The sequence below is a fragment of the Seriola aureovittata genome, chromosome 19 (assembly GCF_021018895.1).
Source record: "Seriola aureovittata isolate HTS-2021-v1 ecotype China chromosome 19, ASM2101889v1, whole genome shotgun sequence".
Taxonomy (NCBI): Eukaryota; Metazoa; Chordata; class Actinopteri; order Carangiformes; family Carangidae; genus Seriola; species Seriola aureovittata.
This window is the reverse complement of record NC_079382.1, coordinates 14806433-14826718: the sequence shown is the minus strand read 5'-3', so window position 1 is coordinate 14826718 and position 20286 is coordinate 14806433. Positions and strand designations below refer to the sequence as shown.

At 41.5% G+C, this 20286-nt stretch overlaps 1 protein-coding gene across 1 annotated transcript; it reads right to left on the bottom strand.

The window, feature by feature from the left end:
• Positions 1-4430: 4430 nt before the first annotated feature.
• On the bottom strand, positions 4431-19171 carry lin28b (lin-28 homolog B (C. elegans); the record flags this gene model as incomplete). The annotated part of the gene is made up of 3 exons (XM_056405786.1): positions 4431-4743; positions 7835-8022; positions 18953-19171. Coding segments are annotated over 3 exons (720 nt in total), but the record flags the coding sequence as incomplete, so codon positions are not given.
• Positions 19172-20286: the final 1115 nt, after the last annotated feature.

Below are 20286 nucleotides of genomic sequence, written 5' to 3'. Positions count from 1 at the left end.
CATCTGCCCAAATTTTAAATACTGAATCATGAAACAACAAAGATATAAAGCCTGAATTACCCTTTGAAACACACAACTCTATGACAATCCGTATTTTAGAAAATGAAAGATTTTCTAAACTAGAAGAAATAGCACAATCTGTGTTAACAGGGAGTCACATGAGCGATATCTTCTCTATGATGCCTTTGAGCACTGTATAATGCCATATAGCAGGTGTTTACCTCTTCATCTTACATTTCTTTATTACCACCACTGAGGGGCAGAAATGCACCAGTGTTGACTCTCAGATTGGTATAACTTTCAAATTCAATTTGGACTATTTAATGGTTGGTAAAATGGTGGTAAAAATTTTAAGTTAATGAGTTCGTTACCACAGTCAAGATCTTCCTATATTTTATTTCAATTTATATTCTGTGACCGCATATCCAAGATCTGAGACACCATGTTCCACTTTTCATGGTCTCAGACTCAAGCTAAGCCCTCTGCTGAGATATAACAGGTACATTCGGGATCGAAAATGTTTGATCTCGGGTAAAACCTTATGCAACATTATGCAACCTTATGCACTCTTTGCTTCGTGTCGTCTCATGTTTGCATGATTCAGAACTTAAAATATTAATAACACAATTCCACCAATTTGTTATTCTACATGCAGCCTTGACAAACCATTTGATTATTTCTACTTTGAGGGTATAATTTGAGAGGGTTTCTTGGCTATGTCGAATACTGAACAGGACAATAAACAAGAGATCAATCAGTAGTTACATTGATTGGAAGGAAATATAAAGCTACTAACAACAATAATATTACTATATTTTACTGTGGCCGTGTATTTTGTTCATAACTGGCATAATTCCATATGTGGGCCCACTGCAACATAGTGACTCTCTCAGCTGAGTGTGAACTGTAATACTACGGTCATATGCAAAAATCAATCTTTAATCTCATGAGTTAGTTTTTAAAAAGTAATGATAACAATATTCATCTTCATAAACATTTGTTTAGAATGACGTCTATGCAATGTCACCATTAGTACAAAAATCTACTGATTTCATGTTAAATGTTTACAATGCCGCTCTAAACTACAAATGTAGTTTGCAACAAGAAGGGGCATCATCTCCAAACCACATAATGTCTGATTATCTGAGGCTGTAAAAACGGCTGACAAAGGCCATTACCATGGAGCCCAAAAAGAAGAAAATATCTATTTGGTATTAGGGTCAGACAAACAAAACATAGAGATAGGCACTCCTTGTGCGAAGTACAATCCTATTGTTCTCCACCTTTAGCCCATCATATCAAGTGGTTACAAAAATGGTTATGATAAAATACTTAAAAACCAAAAACAACAGTCCATATCTTTTCAAAATGTGTTCACACGGAAATGTAAAATATTTCATATTTAACATGTCTATAGCTAGCCCAACAAACTGAGGTAAACTCACTGGCTGTCTGCAGCTACGTGATGAGTGTACATACTGACAGTATAACACAAAGCTGGCAGAAAAACTTCACCCTGGATGTGTGAGACAAACACGCCCATTCTGAAAACTTGTGTAAAATCTTCAACAAAGGGCTTTGATTGTAAGCTATATTTGGAGTCACAAGTTGATGAGCCATTTCAGGGCTGATTTGTTGAAAATGCTGTGTGACTCTAGTGCGAGTGGCAATTTAATAAAAAAATTAAAAAAAGAAGAAAACAACTGCATGGAGGAGGTAGAGGGGGCTGGGAGGAGGTAAGGAGTTTGTGGAGGAACAGCGCATATGAGGTAGGCTTTTGCTGTAAACAAAAAAAAGAAAAAAAAGAAAAGAAAAAGAGGTTTGCAGTAAAAGAAAAAAAAAAGTAACTCATCAAATCTGGGAAGGAAGACCAGGGAGTCTGTGGCAACACTAGGGAACTTCTCACACAACACCTCAGTACAATAGAGACCTACAGTTAATCATACAAGCTCATCAAAAAATATACAAAACAAAAAGAAATGCACAACTATGTATAACTCAAGAGGTAGTTGCTAATATCAGTACATGAATCGGTTACATACGTCTCTTCACCATTGCTTAACAGAGTTTGTTGAGTCAGTCAGTGGATGATTCCCAAAAGAATACAATACATTTTTTTGGTTAATTCCCTGAGAACAGTTCATCATCCTGAGAGGAATTGTGTGTAAAAATGTAAAAATACATCATACAAAAAGATGTTGTTTCCATAGAGATTTGAGCATGGCCTGTGCTCCTTCTGTGGTTTGGTCGTTCACTTTTTTTTTTTCTGTCATGCTGCATTGTTGAGATTTTGATTTTTAACGCACGCACACATTCAAATAGCTGTACATTAAAAATAAAAGATAAAAAAAGAAAAAAAAGAAAGGAAAAAAAAATACAACCGCAGTGTCGCACTTTCAGCAATAAGTCCCTCTTATTCTGAAAGAGCGAGGATAGCAAGCACATCAGCAAGTCTTATCTTTAAATGCCTTCAAAACAAAATAAAGCCAAACTCTTTGGTATAGAAATATACCAAAAACAGTTGGTTGTCTACTTAGAGCTTTTTAAAAACACACAAGCTAGTTTGATATCATCATACAAAGTTATTTGATTTGTCAGAACATTAAGATACAACTCCAAAGCGACCCGACGTGAACTTTGTGAGGAGTCGACTTCAGATAAGCTCTTTTCACATTCAATATGGTCAGAGAAGAGTTGTTAGGTCACAAATAAGTGCCACTAAAGCCATGCTTGGGATTCAAGTTATACCAAAAGCAGCACTCTCTCTATCTCTCTCTCTCTCTATCTCTCTCTCTCTCTTCAGTGAGTCTGGAGCAGCGGCAGCAGCAGCAGCGGCGGTGTCTCATCCCAAAAACGGGAGTGAGCATTACCCTGGCTGGTGCTTCATGAACTTAATGGTAGGCACAGATGGAAGAGGAACCAGGCGAGGTTCGATCTTACTGTTAACGCAGCTGGGAGAGCAAACAGCCTGACGTTCTGTGACATTCATTTCCAAGAGGAAGAAGTGGTGAGGTATTAAGTAAGTAAGTAAGTAGAGCAGCTGTGTATGATACTGTAATGACCTGATAACTACTCCTGTAATAAAACAAGGCGAGTCTTTGTGCTGTGTCATTGCTGACAGTTTGAAGTGAGGAATAAGGCGGCGTGGAGTTAACGTTTTAAAAAGGGTCCGTTTGTTTTGTTGAGGATGAAAACGGGTAAATAGAGAGAGAGCTAGAAGTTTCCACACAACAAAGTATCCCATGCAATATACAGGGCTATTCACCTTCGTCAGAGCTAATTCCTTATATATGCATTACTTAAACTTAAGAGAATTTCAATTATATCTTGTGGCTTTACATATATATTAATGACTTATACTATGATTCATAAACTGTAATGTTATTTTAAACTAATTATACAACAATCAAAATGGAAGTCTAATGATCGATTCATTAACTTTGAATCTAAACTATGATCTAACTTAATTATATGATGTCTTCTCTAAGGCGTGTCTATCTATCGTAGTAGGAGACTGAAAGGTTAATAGTGTTGACCCGCACCTGAAGAAGAGGTGCTCCAGTCTGCATGCACAACACACACACATAAACACACACTTTCTTTCTCTCTCTCAGTCGTGCATGCACAAACACACATGCTCACCCTTTGACAATCAGTTGGTCCAGTCTATTTCATGTAAGAGAGAGGTATGTAGTGAGTGTTTTCAAGAGCAGCAGCTCACTGTCTTTTAAAAAATAAAAAATAAAAAAATCCCTCTGGAATCTATACAGTTTCCCTAGAGATCTTTATAAACCAAGCTAACAATCCTATGGGTCTGGATTATCGCTTAGAGGGTCTTAGAGCTTTTAAAAGTCTTCGTCTAATCCTTCTTAAAATGAGCTACCGTGTGTGCTAAAAGGATGCATCATGATTTTTCGGAATGATTAGGCCTACAGGATATAAATTTGTGGCTTTAAAATCGACAACATCTGTAAGGAAAAAGCATTCAAAACGGCCAACACTTAGGTCCGGGGGGGTGGGGGGGTGTGAGGGTGTCATCAAACAAAGATTCATACCATGTTGTTTCACTCTTGAGCTGCACTGATTGAAACAAGAAAAACAGTCATTCCCTGCAGTCACCATTCCAGCGGTGGTTGCCATAGCTGCACCAGATGACTGCAAGTCAGTCAGTCAGTCACACACATTCACGCACGTCCGTACCCCATTGATCGTTGCCATAGCTGCGCTGGTTAGAAAAATAAAAAACACAAAAAAACAAATAAAATAAAAGTAAAGAAATTAAGACCTCCCATTTTTTTCACAGGTGTGAGGTAGATGAGGGGGGGTGGGGCTTCAGGTATCCTTTGATTGAAGGGAGACATGAGGGTCGGGGGGGGGGGGGGGGGGGGGGGGGGGTTTAGCGGTGAAAGGTTCACCTCTATGGGCCGTTTTCAGGATTTCCTCCACCTCTGGGTCCGGGGGCCATGGTGTGTGTGGGGCTCCTCGGGGGAGGAGGAGGAGCCCTCCAGGGGAGATGAGCCGGAGCGCTCTTCCTCCTCCAGGGGGCAGAGGTAGGGCCCGGTCCCTGGGCTGGAAGCCGAGGTAGACGCATGTTGGTCCTGAGAGCCTGTGGCGGGCGCCAGCGCCTTGTGGGGACACTGAGCCACCATGTGCGTGATGCTCTGGCAGTAGTGGCATTTCTTTGGCTGGGGGGGCAGGCCACACTCCTTGGCATGGTGATCCAGACCTCCACAGTTATAACAGCTACAGGGGGGAGGAGGAAATAGACAACACATGAGATGATGACAAAACTCTCCAAGAGCAACAAACAGAGGAAACCCTCATCACACGAATAAAAAGACATCATTATTTTTTTTATCAAAATAAAAGCATGAGCCGACTCTCTTCACCTACATCAGCACAGCACGGATGAAATTCCTGCTCCATTGCGAATTCACCACTAGATGGGAGTACGACACATGATATTGCTCCGGCTCAAGCGTGAGTGGCACTCTGTGGCTTGCCAAACTACACCATGTTATTAAATTTGACAAGAAGCACAAGAGCGCTGAAAGAGCAGCAATGAAAACTGTGAAGGCGAAGTTGACCGAGATTTCAGCCTGTCAAGATGCCACCAGCCGTTCTGGCACCACATCCAATCAAACAGACATTTGGACAATTTTTGCTGCTTTAGGCATCAGATGCTCTTATTTAAGGCTTAATATCCTAAACATGTCACCATTCAGGGTTCAATGCCTTTTTTATATTATCGGTCTGCTGTTCAATGCTTAATGCCTCGTAAGCAATTAAATCTACAACACGTGACATATTCACATCACTGTGTTTGATGTTGATTTTAATTTATGAGCCAAACAAACTTGTGTTGTCTTTACACAGAAGCTGAAAGCAGCAGAAGTTCACCACCATGAAACAGACTTTTCCGACTTTAAGGATTTCACGATGCGTCTGATATTTGACAGCCAATTAAAAAAACAAGCACGGACACAGTAAACCAGTGTGTCAGCAAACTGTTACAGCAGGTTTTACTTGGAAAGTCTGTTTCAGCCTTGGTTGCCTCTGACAAGAGGCTGAATTATCTCCAGCAAGCATTCATATAATAATATTGATACAACATTTATAAAAACATTTTCCATTCAATTAAAAAAAAAAAAAAAGCAGCCTTGGAGTTTGACTTAAAGAGATATAATCTACTGGTGTTATTTTTCTATAACTGCAAATAAGCTGTTGGTAGCAACGTTAGCTTGGAAAAAAACCGTGAAATACAAAACATTAGGTAAAACTTAAAGGGAGGTTTTAAACAAGTGTCCTCACACTTGATTCATAGAACTAGAACAAGACTCATATCATATAATATACTTTCATTGGTGATCTTTAAATTCATTTATACTGCTTTTTAAAGGAGCTACAACCACACACCAATTATATTTATATAGTAATAATATTTCGAATCAATGGGTAGAAATAAAAATGCAATAGAAAACTGTACATTTAAAGTTATTTTAAGGTTTATAATATTTTATTATATCAAAATTCAATTTTATATAAATATAAATTACATTTTAAATTATTATATTATACGTTTCATATTGTGCGGCGGCTAAATATAAGACAAATACTTAATTCAGTTAGTTTGATTCAAAGTCTTAAAACTATCTCAATGTCAACATGTACAGAAAAAATATACAGTCAGAAATACAATTAAATTCTTCTTAGCAACAAGCACATATACAATACAATCAGAATGAGAAAACCCTTATTGATCCCTGCAGGGAAATCGCTTAACACTTTGCCCTTTTGCCCAGCATTGGGCAACAAGTTGGGTCTGTGCTGTTTTATTAATTATTATAACTATTTAGAAAAGATTATTGTCTTGGATATTTTGTACTTGTGGTGAATTATAAGCCACATGACTAACTGGGGAACTATATCAAATATAAAGAAACTGATGCAAACTCTGATGAAGACAAGACAGCAGAAAACTGTGGACATGTGTAATAAATTAACTCTTGAAGAGATATTTTCTTCAGCAATTATTTGGCAACAAAATGATTAAAGATGCGCTTGAACAATCCAGAAAATCCAGCGACATTTGGAGAATATTTCCTCGACAACCAGTTATAAAACACCCTGCTGATGCCCTCATTTGTGTTTCTCAAAATGCACCACTTTCATAATCAGTGTCTTTAGTTATTTTTCCATCATTTTTCTATACATTTCACAGGAGAAAAGCTGTGATCTGAGGAGCATCAATAGTTAGTTGCATCACAGAGTGACCAGCAGGGGTCAGAACAGTGTAAACTGCCACAGGGGCCGCTCGCACTGGGCGCGCTCACAAAAGACGAGATGACATCACAGCACTCTACCTGCCATATCTGAATCCAATCCTGCCTTGTTACCACCTTAGTAGAAGGTAGAGACACTTGACCTAACACTGGATCAATTATCCCAAATAAACTGAATTATTCAGCTGTGTAAAACAATCAGGGAGCCCTCTCTCCCAGATACTGTTTCCTCCTTTCTAACAAAAGCCTCTCTTTTCAACCTTAAAAAAACTAACAAAAAAAAAAAAAAACTGTATGGCACAGGGTTGTAGCAGCTGTGATGCAGCAACATAAAGAGCGAGACTTTTCGAATGTAAATGCAGCCTCGTAGTCGTGCGGTGCCTTCCTACGACTGATACAGCATATACTTGGCTCTGCCTGGCAGGGTTTGCTATACATCAAATGAAGGCGTTTTCTGTCAGCAGGAGGACAGGGAACACAGCCTCCTCCTCTGCTTAAACCACCGGGCATTTTCAAGGAGCTCCATATGGCTCGCTCTGACAGATTTTAGCAAAGCACCCTTCAGGATTTTACTGAGGACAAAACAATTGATTGAGCTACTGCCGCATTGAGATGCATATAAGCCCAATCCATCCCTCTGCTAAAGCCGTCTCTAATGTAAAAGCTGGCAAATTGATTAAAATAGCAGCAATGGCAGGCAAAGTGCCCTATTCAATTCCTTATTATGGTGCACAATAACCATAGCAACAGGCATGTACTAGGGCAGATTGAATAGATTTTATCTATAATCTTAGCCCACTCAGAAATAGCTCACTGCGGGGAGATGTATGTGTAACATGTCTCATTCTACTATAGCACAGCCCTGCTTTGTGAATGCAGCTCCCAAAGCTCACGTACAATCAGCATTTTTTTTTTTTTTTTTTGATGAAGCATAGACTGATGAATCGTGCAGACATACATGTGAATTATTACGTTCCTCCAGACACAGAACACGTATGAAGAAAATCAGCCCTGGTTTTCATTTTCATGTTTCCTGATTTTATCACACTCACCGGTCTCCCTTTGGTTTGCGTTTCTGGAGTGGGACCTTCCCCTTGGGTCTCCTTTCGCTGCCCGCGCAGGGTCCCCCACCAGGTCCGGTTACCCGCAGAGACTCCAGGCCCTTCGAGGACTTCTTGTAGGTGAACTCCACCTGCTCACCCTCCTTTAAGCTGCGGAAGCCCTCCATCACCAGTTTGCTCTGTAGGGAGAGAAAAGCAATTACCTGTTTAACAGTGGCAGAGTTTTTTTTCTTTTAATGCTAATGCCTACCATACAGGAGTGCGTGTTTAAGTCAGAGACATACGTTAGTGCTTGTGTTACTTGAAATTGCTGTAATTTCACAACACAAAGTTCCACTCGCCTCTGTGTGGTTGATTGATGACAGGATATAATCTATGTAATAAGAATTCGGATGGAGTAGACATGTATGGACACGAGTCATTTCAATTAGCTTAGACATCACATGTCATTGAATATTGATGAATATTTTGGGAAGCAAATGAAGGTGATTAAAATATCTCTATGATTTTTAAAGGCTTCAAACACACAGCGGTATCAGGATGTGTTTTACCTTGACTAGATCCAGTGGGTATTTTTCTAACCTCCGATGATGAACTAAACTGACAAAGACTGTATAGCTTTACACATACATGGTCTTCAACTGGCAAGTGAAAGGTGAGACGCGAGCTTCGCGGAAAAGGTCATTTTTCAGTGAAAAGACTCAATTTAGTGCCTTCGTTCTACTTCCTGTATGAACAGCATAAAGCCCGACGTTACCGTTATGCCTGTCCACACCCACTAGTGGGGAACTGAACGTAAATACTGAATGAACAGTCGCCAGAGATATTATCAGGGTATGTGAGTGAACAAACAGCTGTCCAATCAACCCCTTTTTTCCTTATCTCCAAATAACTGTCACAGAAGAATCTAAACTTATTACACACTCGCGAGTTTACTGTGGGGGCTTGCAGGCCTTGCTGCATACAGCAAACATCTCTTTAAACCACAATGAACACAGAGACACATCATTTCAAACATGGTGGATCGACTATATGTGGTTTGCACCAACTGTCATGACAGTCTGTGCATAGAGGGACTTGCTATACTCCCTTTATCTACTCTTCGCAGAGGCACCACTTCCTATTCTCTCTGCAGAGGGAAAAGACAAGAGCGTCGCACCAATGCAATCATTTTCTCTCAGCACATCCACCATCCATCTTATCTACATGATCGGAGTTATTGATTTAGTTACTATATAACCACTGGACAATGATTTATGTCTTGTTGATCGCACAGAACGGACTGCTGATAGGCGCTGTATCCATGACCTTCATGAATCGCAGCAGGCCCTGCAGAGCTCGGCATAGGTAAACACACACCCACACGAGCATGCAGTTTGCAGAGCAAACCTACAACCTACTATACATCGAGTCCTATAAATAACACACAGGCTATCTGTAAATGCAGTTCCTGCTCGTTCCTGCTGAGACAGATGTGTAGGAGACAGAGGAAGAGAAAGGAACAAATAATCAGAGGAAATCAAGTGTGAATCTTTAGAGGAAGAAGCAAAAATGCGCTCAGCAGCATTTTTTTCTTTTTCTATAACACCCGTGTCAACGACTGCAGCTACAGGAAGCTGAAGGTGCTCTATAGGTGCTCTATTTGTAGATATAAATGAATATGTAAGAGATGTTTATTTAAAAAGTGGGAATGTATAAAAAAGTGAGAAGTGGAAAAAAAAGATGTGTGAATTGATTACAAACTAAGAATAGGGTTTGAACTCACTGCACTGTGTTGGATATATTATGACTGTACAGTCAACCTTTAGGATAATACAGGGATTACATAACAATCTAAAAAGTTGTTTTTGTCTTATTGTATGCTTCTGAAAAAGCACTCTGTTGAGAATAATCTTAATAAAATTATTTTTTAAAGCTTGTTTCATAAAGAAGCCTCTTTTTTTCTCAACCTAATTTAATAGAAAAAATTAAAAAAGGAGTAATACAATGCAATCAGAATAAAATAATTGTCTTTCCATCTGTTAGCAGACTACACCTTTTAACAATGAGCTGACAGATGATCTGATTGACAGTGTCACAAATGGTTTATTTAACTCACTCTCAACGTAAATTTATTCCAAGCTATTTTTTAAATGATTTCTAATGACATTTACGGAATCAAAAAGACTTTTCACCAAGACTTTTCAAAATGCACAAAAAGCTTACCAGGCTATACAAATTTTATCTCTCAAGACTGTGTTAAATAAAAACAATTTTTTTGGTCATTTTTAAATGAATTTTTCATGCAATACCTTTTAAAAACATTCTTTAAGTCCATTTAGTTAGTTTGTTTTTTATATTGGATTTGTTACTAACTTTAACTTAACCTCTAAAACTTTTTTGTATGAATGATAAATTTAAAACATAAAAGCTACCAAAAAAGGTTTCTTTTAATTTCATTGAAAAGAATAAGTTAAAATCATTTCCTCTAATTGCTCCTGTGTGAATAAGATTTTGAAACTAAAAATGTTCATTAGGGGATGTGAAATTTACAGAATAATATGATAGAATTTTAAAATCCTTCAAACTGAAAAACACAAATACAGACATGAATATGTTTTTGTCTTATGTCAATTAATGTTAAAATAATGTGTACATATATGTATATGTATATATTTTTATAACATAACTATGTATCTTAAGTTAATTTTAACATGAGTAGCTATGAATTGTGTCAAATTCAAAAGGCAAAAATATCACACAGAATAAATCAAAGTAATCACAAGCAACAAATTTTGCTTCATTTTAGAGAAACTGAAACATGCAATAATAATAATAATAATAATAATAATAATAATAATGATAATGATAATTTGTTTATTCACTTGTACCCAGAATGTCATGCCTTCTGCTTTAACATCAAACTTCTTTGAGGATATCCCTCCTCCTTATTTACACACGTTTAAAACGCCACAATTTAGAAGAGAGGGAAATTGTTAGCGTTGAAATATTCAACACATGTAACTTTCCAAAAATTAATTAATTTCGCTCTCTCTCAAAAATCCTCTCCGTTCTCTCCCTGCGGTTAGTGAGGGTTACGACCAAGGCCACTGTGCTTCAAGTCAATTGCTGGTGGACGACTCATCCGTTTTGTGCATTGAGGTATTGGATTTGGCTTTGAGGAAAGGACGAGGATCGGGGAATGAAAATGAGTGAAAGCTAAGATTTTGCACAACAGATGTGGGGGGGGGGGTGAAACAGAAGGGACGATGAGGTGAGTCACAAACTGAGCTTGTAGCTTTCTACAACGCGTAAGAGTCGATCTCGAGTGTCTGTGCTGCAAAGACAACGATTCACCGATCAATCATTTATTAATATATCAACCAAAACTGCCAAAACAACATACATGGCTTTCTTTCTATTTATGTTTTTCTTAAAGGAACCTCAAGCTGTCGGAACATTCAAATTACAGCGCCAGTTGATTTTATGATTACCATCATTAGACCATCCCGGTGACTGAGCAGCCTTCCTGCAGTGTAATTTAGTTAAAAAAAAAAAAACAAATAAAAAATTGCACCCATCCCCCACACAACACAACGTATTCTGAATAATGATGAATAATCATTGACTGGGAGACTGTGTGGCGCATGAGCCCTTCCTCTTCCTCTCCTGTCTTCAGTCCACAGGCAGCTTGTCTCTCCAGGTCAAAGTTGAGTGGTTTGTCTCAGCACCCTACCCCCTCTCCAACCCCCTCAATGCCCACAATGCACCAGTGAGGAAACCACACAACCTCTTTTGTTCTGCAGAAATGCAGGAAAACACACACACACACACACACACACACACACACACACACACACACACACACACACAGATCTCCTCCATATAGGACGTGGTAGCACACTCATGAGTTTCATTTTTGCAGCACGGGCTTACAACAGCTCAGTTTCCTCAATTATGTAATAAAAGGCAGCATGTGGATTTACGTGTGTGTGTGCGCACGCGCGCCTTGGAGCCGATGTATGCATGTGTCAATGTGTGTGAAAAAAAAAAAAAAAAAATTCACAAATCAGAAACTGCAACCCGAGTCTCCTCCTCTCGGGTGACCTGGCGGGTGTCCTGACCCGTTTCGGTTTACGCACAGAGGTCAGGAAAGGGCACGGCTGGGGAGAGGCAACGAGAGAACGTCAGAGAGAGAGAGAGAGAGAGAAAAAAAAAGAGAGAGGGAGAACACAAAATGGAGGAGTGGCCTCGAGCAGGGGTGCTGGATTGGGTGGGGGGTGGTGGGTGGGGGGTGGGGGTTCATGGAAATGCCTCAAGCGCATTCTGTTCAGCTCCAATGGAGGAGCAACTCCTGATCAGTGGCTGGACTTCAGGGGAGCCCAGGCACAAAACCCCCCATTCGATCAGGAGCCCCACAGGTCAGCGGCAGAAATCTGGGGGTCAGCGGTATAACTATCCCAGCACCACCCCCTGCCCGACTGGAGGACCACACCAGCTCTCTGCGCTTTAACTCACAGCCACCAGCAGCCACTGTCGCATCCTAATAACTGAAGAAACTGATCCAACAAAATGGACACCGGCAGACTTTAAAATGGCTTGATTATGCTTACAAGCTTCCTTATATGTAATAAATATCTTCCTATAGCCTTACATGTTTGTGACTGCGTGTGTGCATACGTGTACGTGCGTGCGTGCGTGTGTGTGTAGGAAGGAGCCAGCGATCAATACGGACTCCAACATCCTGGATAGAAATAGCCTTCCTTTTCATTGGCCGGGCCCTCGCCATCACCAGGCCCAGCAATCAATACAGGAAGCTGTAACGTGAGGGGAGAGAGGAGGACCCACCACTCTCGACCAGCCTCTTTCTCTCTCTCTCTCTCCGTGGTGACCACCAGCTATGGAATGGCTAATTATGGGATGCTTTAAATCTGAGGTGGCCCACGCGGAGCCGCGCGCTGGATGGTGCTCGCATTAAGAGGAAAAGGGGGTGTGTAAGGGTGTGCGTAAGGGAGATGGCGGTCACCATGTGGTGTGGTGCCATTAAGTAGCTTTTTACACACAGGAAATGCTAAGTGGACAAAGCTGGGCCAGATCAGCTCAGATGGACATAACCCAACAGGATGCATATAAACCAAAGAAGAAAGAGGGGAGAGGAAAAGGAGAGCGAAAGCTGGATGAAGGAGAGAGAGAGAGAGGAAAAAAAAAACACTTCCAAACATGCCACTGAAAACCACCAACAGAGCCGCTCTTACGATGCTGACACCCCAGCTCTCCTCAACACGTTGTCATTAGTGGCCCTGACCCTTGAACCCCGCCCAACCCCCATCAAACACTTAAAAGCCTTCATGTTTCCCCGGCCTCAAATTAACAACATCCAACACCCCTGATTATGACTGAGGCAAATATTTGATCTGGGGGAGGAAGCACTAGATCATCTTGCTACGTTTATCAGCATGAGAGGGGAAATGAACCTGGCTGAGGTGACGGGTGATAAAACACACAGCCTGCTAATAACTGAACCCACTCTAAACAGAAGCACCAATACAAAGCTTTTCACAGAAACATTGATTGTTGTTCCAAAAATTCAGTGTGGGCCATTAGAGGATGAGACACCAAACGAACAATAAATAACAGCCAATTTAAAAAACGACTGAGGAATAAAAATGACTGCTGCTTGAAGACATTAATGACTCTTTTCTCTGCCCTTTAGAACAGAATTTGACTGTGGATCATCTCAGTTCCAAACTGATGCATTTCAAACACTGTTTGAGGCTAAATTTTAAAACCCAATTTTATACATGCTTTGCCATAGCTAATACATATAGATATTCTTTTAAAATGTTGTTTTTTTCTATCTTTTAAGGATGGTTAGTTGATTGACCCAAAATTAATCTGCAAATTTTTCAGTTTAGTAATTTCTCAAGTAAAATGACAAACACTTCCTGAGGATTTGATGCTTTTCTTTGTCATATATGACAGAAAACTAAATATATTTGGGATTTCGACTGTCGGTTGGATAAAGGAAAAAACCATTTGGGGTTGTTTTCTTAGACTGTGGGAATTTTTGACTATTTTCTGACATTTTACAGAGAAAAAATGAATCAAGAAAAAAAACTACAAATTAATGGATAATGAAAATAATCAGTTACAGCCCTTTTATCTTTGTTACCAGGCAAAAAAGTCAAAAATTTAAAGTGCAGAAAAAAGGCCATCTTTCAAAGACATATTTACTGATTCTTGTTTTATTGTTGTAATGTTTCAGTCTGTTTGATTTTTTTTTTTTTTTTGATTAAATGAAATTTAATAAAAGTCAGAGGTGCAAACAAACCCAACAATCCACTTTTCCCGGCACGAGCGGCGGAGCTGGACTCACTTTGTTTTTTTTCAGGTGAACTGCGACTTGTTTTTAGCCCTGCTCTGCGCTCTACTCCGCCACCTTCCCAATTACCAATCACTCCGCTGTATGTGGCCAGCTCCTCAAAAGGAAGTCACGTGACTGCTCTTTCTTCTTCTCTTGCCTTTTTTGATGTGCAGAAGAGAAGGGTGGGTTGGTGGAGGAGGAGGAGGAGGAGGAGGACGAGGAGGGGGGTGGGCGGGGGGATAGTGTGGCTGCAGGAGAGACAAAGCCTGATACTGGCTATCTGGAGGCAGAGATGGGTGGGGCCTGCATGCCAAACGGTGACACGGACCAGAGGTTAATCTCACTAGGGGCCCACTTTAACCTCGCTACACAAAACACACACACTCTCCCTCGTGCACTCGCGCACACATACACACTCGAAAACCTAAAAAACTTCTTACAACGGTTCACATGTAGACATCAGCAACCGGGTGGTTAAGAGTGGAAAGTAAGAACTGCGCACGCACACACACACACGCGCGCACACACACACACACACACACACACACACACACTTAAAGGGGCTCCATAAATTGAACACACACTCTGGAGGTTTCAGGAGAATAACAGCAGCAGCAAACTGTTCAACATTTCAAACTGATTACCGACAAAGGGCAAGCAGCCCCCCACCTCACCGCCACACACCCCTTCACCCCACCCAAACCTCCTGCCTTTTTGTCTTTAAAGAAATTCCTCTTTTTAAAGAATGCCCGAGGAGAGAGCACCCCCACCCCCCGAACCCCTCCCACCCCCCCACCCCACCCCCCCAAAGCCCATGTCCCAGCAGGAACTCACACACATGAACACTTACACACAGAAAAACACTCGGTGCAGGTAGAGAAGGGGTTGACAAACAAAGATAATGAAATGGCTTGTGTGGAGAATCGCTAAGCAGAGAGCTGTGGCGGGTGAAGAAGCTTAATTACTCCCTCTCACTCTTACACACACACACTCTCTCTCACACACACACACACACACAGAAACACACCTTCCCAAAAGGAAGTGATCAGATAGGAGCCTTGATGAAGAGGCCTCCCAGGAAGAGAACTCGTGGTCGGGCGGGGACCCTCTCACTGACTCACACACACACACACATTCTCCCTCCCTCTTTTACCTCCTGCTCTTCCACTCACTCGTCTTTTTCCAACCTCTCGCTCATGTTTTCCTCCTCAGCTACCACTAGCACACCCCCCACCTCTTACCCTGCACCACCACCACCACCCCCTCACCCACACTTATTTTTCCCACATCCCTCCTCCTCCTCCTCTCTCTCCCCCTCTTTCTCCTGTCCTCATGCTCCCTCTTCCCCTCCCCATCGTTCTTACCTACCTCTTCTCTCTCTCTCTCTCTCTCTCTCTCTCTCTCTCTCTCTCTCTCTCTCTCTCTCTCTCTCTCTCTCTCTCTCTCTCTCTCTCTCTCTCTCTCTCTCTCTCTCTCTCTCTCTCTCTCTCTCTCTCTCTCTCTCTCTCTCTCTCTCTCTCTCTCTCTCTCTCTCGTGCATATGGGGTCAGTGTTGTACAGGAATAAATCTGCAATCTTTCCACTGCTTCTTCTTATTCTTATTCTTCTTTTTCTTTTTAGCACTAACTGAATCCTAACCTTGTATCACAAATGCTGAAAATATTGCATGACCTTTGTGTCAAGCCAAACTCTCTTTCAACAGCTTGTATAATAGAAGCTTGGTAATGCAGGTCTACCTGTTAGCATGCCACTGATTAGAAATGCTGCATTCACTGCTATTACCTGTATGTGCAGCTGTAACAATTAGTCAATTAACCGATTAGCTGATCAATGGAAAATTACACAGGAGCTACTCCTTTTAGCCATTTTTCATTAGCTTGTTGCAGCTTCTCAAATGTGAGTTTGTCACATATGACAGTAAACTGTCATATGTCTTATATATATATTTTGGATTTGAAATCATTGGTCACATGAAACGAGCAATTTCAAGAGGTGTCTTTCAGCTGTGGGAATTAGGATTTTTTTTCACCATTTTCTGACATTTTATTGACAAAATGACAAATTGGTCGAGGAAAAAAAATACATCCGATTAATCGATAATCAAAACAAACATTAGTCCTAGCCCTACTAATATCCTAACAGAGATGTTCTTACTTTCACACTCTTTGCAAAACATACATCTCAGACCGTGAAGCCCAGTGTGTCCAAATCTCAAAATTTCATAAACATAAATATCATCAATATGTCCTCATCACTTCCAAGCTGCCAGCAGAAATAAAGAGAGGGAGGAAGAGTCAGACAAAAGGAGTGACTGGTGTAATGAGAGTGTATAGACGAATGCAAATGTTCACAAAAGGAACGGGGGGGGGGTTGTATTCAATATGGCAATGTGTTTAAGAATGCATATTGTCTGCTCTTTGTGCTGAACGACACTTGTATTATTGTAAACACATAGCTGGAAACGCTGAGGGGGGAAATGCACCAGCATAAACAGATGATTCATTGTATGCTAGACAATATTTTTTTTTTTTCAGAACTATTTGCATTTTTTTTTTGGAAACGTTCAAAAATTCAACAAGCTGCACACAACCTCAGAAAGTCGTTATCCAGAGCAGAAACTGACTCGTACTGACAGCTCGTAACTGACTGCAACCATTTTCATCTCTACACCTTTATGAACAAAACACCTCGTCTGAGCCTGTCAAACCCCACTCCCACCCCAACATGCGTTTGAAAAATATTCACATAAAAACAACCTACATGGCACCAGCCTGTCCTGCTCTATAGGCAACAAAATGCTGAGACAGACAGGTGTTTATTTGACTTCTGCTCAGCTCTTTAGGCTGTTTCCCAGACTAGACCTTCATTCCCTCTCACTGCCCTGAAAACATCTCCAGCCAGCCAGCAGGGAAATCAGGAACCCGGAGTGTGTAGATAGATGCAGTTCATTCAGTCGATCGTGCCACAATATGAAAGTATCAATCAAAAACCGATCACACAACACTGCAACACACTGTGCGCTTCCCCCGAGCCTCTGCTTGGTTTGAGATATTCACAGCAGTGCGTGCACATCAAAAACTGTACGCACGCGCATATGAAGTCTGACAGAAAATTAAAGAGGCATTATTTGATATACACATCATGATGCACATCCACGCCATCCAACAGAACTCACCCGCAATGTGAATGTTCTATCGCTGCTGAATTTCAATTATTTTACATCTGACAGCGAAAATCCGAGTTCATTTTTTTTAAATCACCAGAATACCTGAACAATAACAAATAAATAACCTTTTGATTGTCAAGATTAATAGCACATTCATAATGAGGGAACTTATCAAATCACAGGTCAAGGAAAATTTAAAATGTTTTTTTCTTTTTTCTTTTTTTTTACTTTTTTAAAAACAAAATAAGATGCAACAAAAATCAGAGAACAACAACATAACAGACTCAGTTTCATCACTGCAAACTGTCCCACTGGTGTAAAACACACAAAAAAGCTCAGTAGTCCACTTTCTATTTTTGAGTGTCATACAAGTTAAAAAAAAATTAAAAAATTAAAAATACAAAACATCAAAGTTATTTAAGTTTCAGGAGAGAGGGTTGGTAAGAAAATAAACTGATACCTATGTGAAGGCATAATTCTCAATACTCCACTAGTACTACATAGTTTGTCTGATAATGATCAGAGGACCCATCTTTCTTTTATTCACCACGACATCACTGCTGACATCTGACCTCTAATATGCCCCCACCCCTCGTTCCCACCAGTTCAGCACCAGATCCTGGGAGTCCTCAATAAAGACACCTCCAGGAGGAGGTGTCATATGAAATGGTGAAAATGCCTCTGCTCATCTTCTGTCGGTCCTTCCCCGAGTATTTTAAAGCCACTTTATGGGACCGTAAAAAAAAAAAGAAGGGCGATTTAACGGAGGGGGGGCTGAGAGAAGGCAGGACTCCTCTGCTCTTTGTTTGCTGCAGAATAAGTCGAAAACAAGGCCTCTGACATGAACTCCGTGCACAATAAATCAACAGTGCATGCGGTGGAGAAGCAGAGCAGGCTGAGTGTAGACTACATGTGGAAAACAAAAAGGATGTTGGGTTTCACTACAGCTGGATTTTCACGCCAACTGAACAACAGCGACGAGCAAAGAGCCAGCCAGCCTCCCAGAACGTCACCCCGGCGTGAGTGTGCACACTTTTTTTTCCTTTTTTTTTTTTTTTTTTTTTTTAAACATGCTTTCCGACATGTTGGCTGACTGGATATCAGGCAGGCTCTGCTGCTGTCCATTTGAGCCAAGTGTGAAACTAACCGTGTCACGGCCACACGACATTTCTTCCCTTCCCCTTCACAATGCAGAGGGAAGTGAGGCGAGGGGGTGAGGGGGTGCTGTGGCTTAAAGAGGAAACCTAACGTGTGTGTGTGTGTGTGTGTGTGTGTGTTCAAGCCCGTTGACAACATGTGATTACAGTTACATGTTGGGCAATGGTAGGGGCTACAGTGTAACCATCGACTGGTGCAGTGAGGGGTTATTTGCATATAAAAGGGGGGGGCTGCGGGGATCAAGATGAGATGTGAAGAGACAGTGAAATTGTGGGAAAAGGAAATAAAAACTAACAAAATCCATTTTTTGGCACGTCTCTGAAAATGTGGATGAGACCGATGTGCACCACATCACCACAAAGCAGATTGTTTAGTCCTCGGTGGTTTGTACGTGTGTGTTTCATTTTTTATTTTTTGTTTTGTTTTTTTGGCGTCAACTTACTTGGTGGACGAAAACATCCAGAGGGGGGTCGACGGGGCTCCCTTCGCTGCTGGTCATTGAGATAAATCCAAAGCCCATCCGGACGTTGAACCATTTGCAGAAGCCCAATCCCGACAGGATCTGAGGTCGAGTCCGGTCCTCCTGCTCCGTGGACTTGACGGGGTCTTCTCCGCCACCTTTACCCGGCCCTCCTGAAACAAGGGGGCACACCACACAAGAAGCAAGTTAGGACATTTTTTTCTTTCCCACAGGGACAGATACACCACCACGGGATGGCTACTTCCCTGCGCGCATGCCGGTTTATATCAGTTTAATGGGGCTCTGCTCCGTTAAAAAAAAAAAAGGAGAAAAAGAAAAGAAAAGAAAAGAAAAGCGTGGGGGGAATCCCCTCCACTTGCAAATACAAGCTATGTGAAGTTCAGGGCCGGTAGAAATTTCCTATATTACTATTTTTTTCGCCACCACAGCAAGTGATTGGGGGGGGGGGGGGCGCATGGTGCTGTGATCCGGTGTGCATCAAGGCAAACATCCCCACCACCACCACCGACTCCCAAAAAAAGTTGTTTGTTACTCCATGACAGATGATCGCCCCCGCTTCGTGCACAGGCATGCTCGTGTCGGTGGAACTTGTGGAGGGTTTTTTTTTCTCGTGCACCTACAGCCTGCCGCTACAGTGGAGTTGTACACTATAGGATCCAGAAGAAGAAGAAGAGGAAGAAGGGAAAAAAAAAAGGGCAGGTGTACACATGGTTCCTCGAGCTGTTACTTGTGGGGCAGAACGAGCACATACGCTTTAACAATGCACATACATTCATGCAGCGAAACATGGTTACACATGGAGCTCGGCAGGGGCGGCTCATGTCGGCTTTTCTTTTTCTTTTTCTTTTTCTTTTTTTTTTTTGAAAAGGTTTGCTACAATAATCACGTTGCACCTTGCCCCCCCCCTCTCCACACACACACACACACACACACACACACACACACACACACACACACACACACACACACACACACACACCCTCCTCCTCCTCCTCTCCTCTCCCCTCCCCTCCTTCTCTCTCCTCCCTCCCCCCCTCGCTCCCTCCTCGCGCGAGCAGACCGGGAGGAAAAGAAACTAAGAGCAGAAAATAGAAAATAATTGCAGAATAACCTTCGGCCATGTTTCCCCGCGGACCCTCTGCGCCCAAGTTGCAATACAGAAGCTTCCTCTGCGAAAACGGGCTGCGGTAGTCACCATTAATCCGACATCCTCGATCCCATCGGTCACCAGTTTAGCTCGCATGGTACGGCGTGCTTTCTGCCTTTTGATATTTTTGTCATGTCTCTCTCTCTTC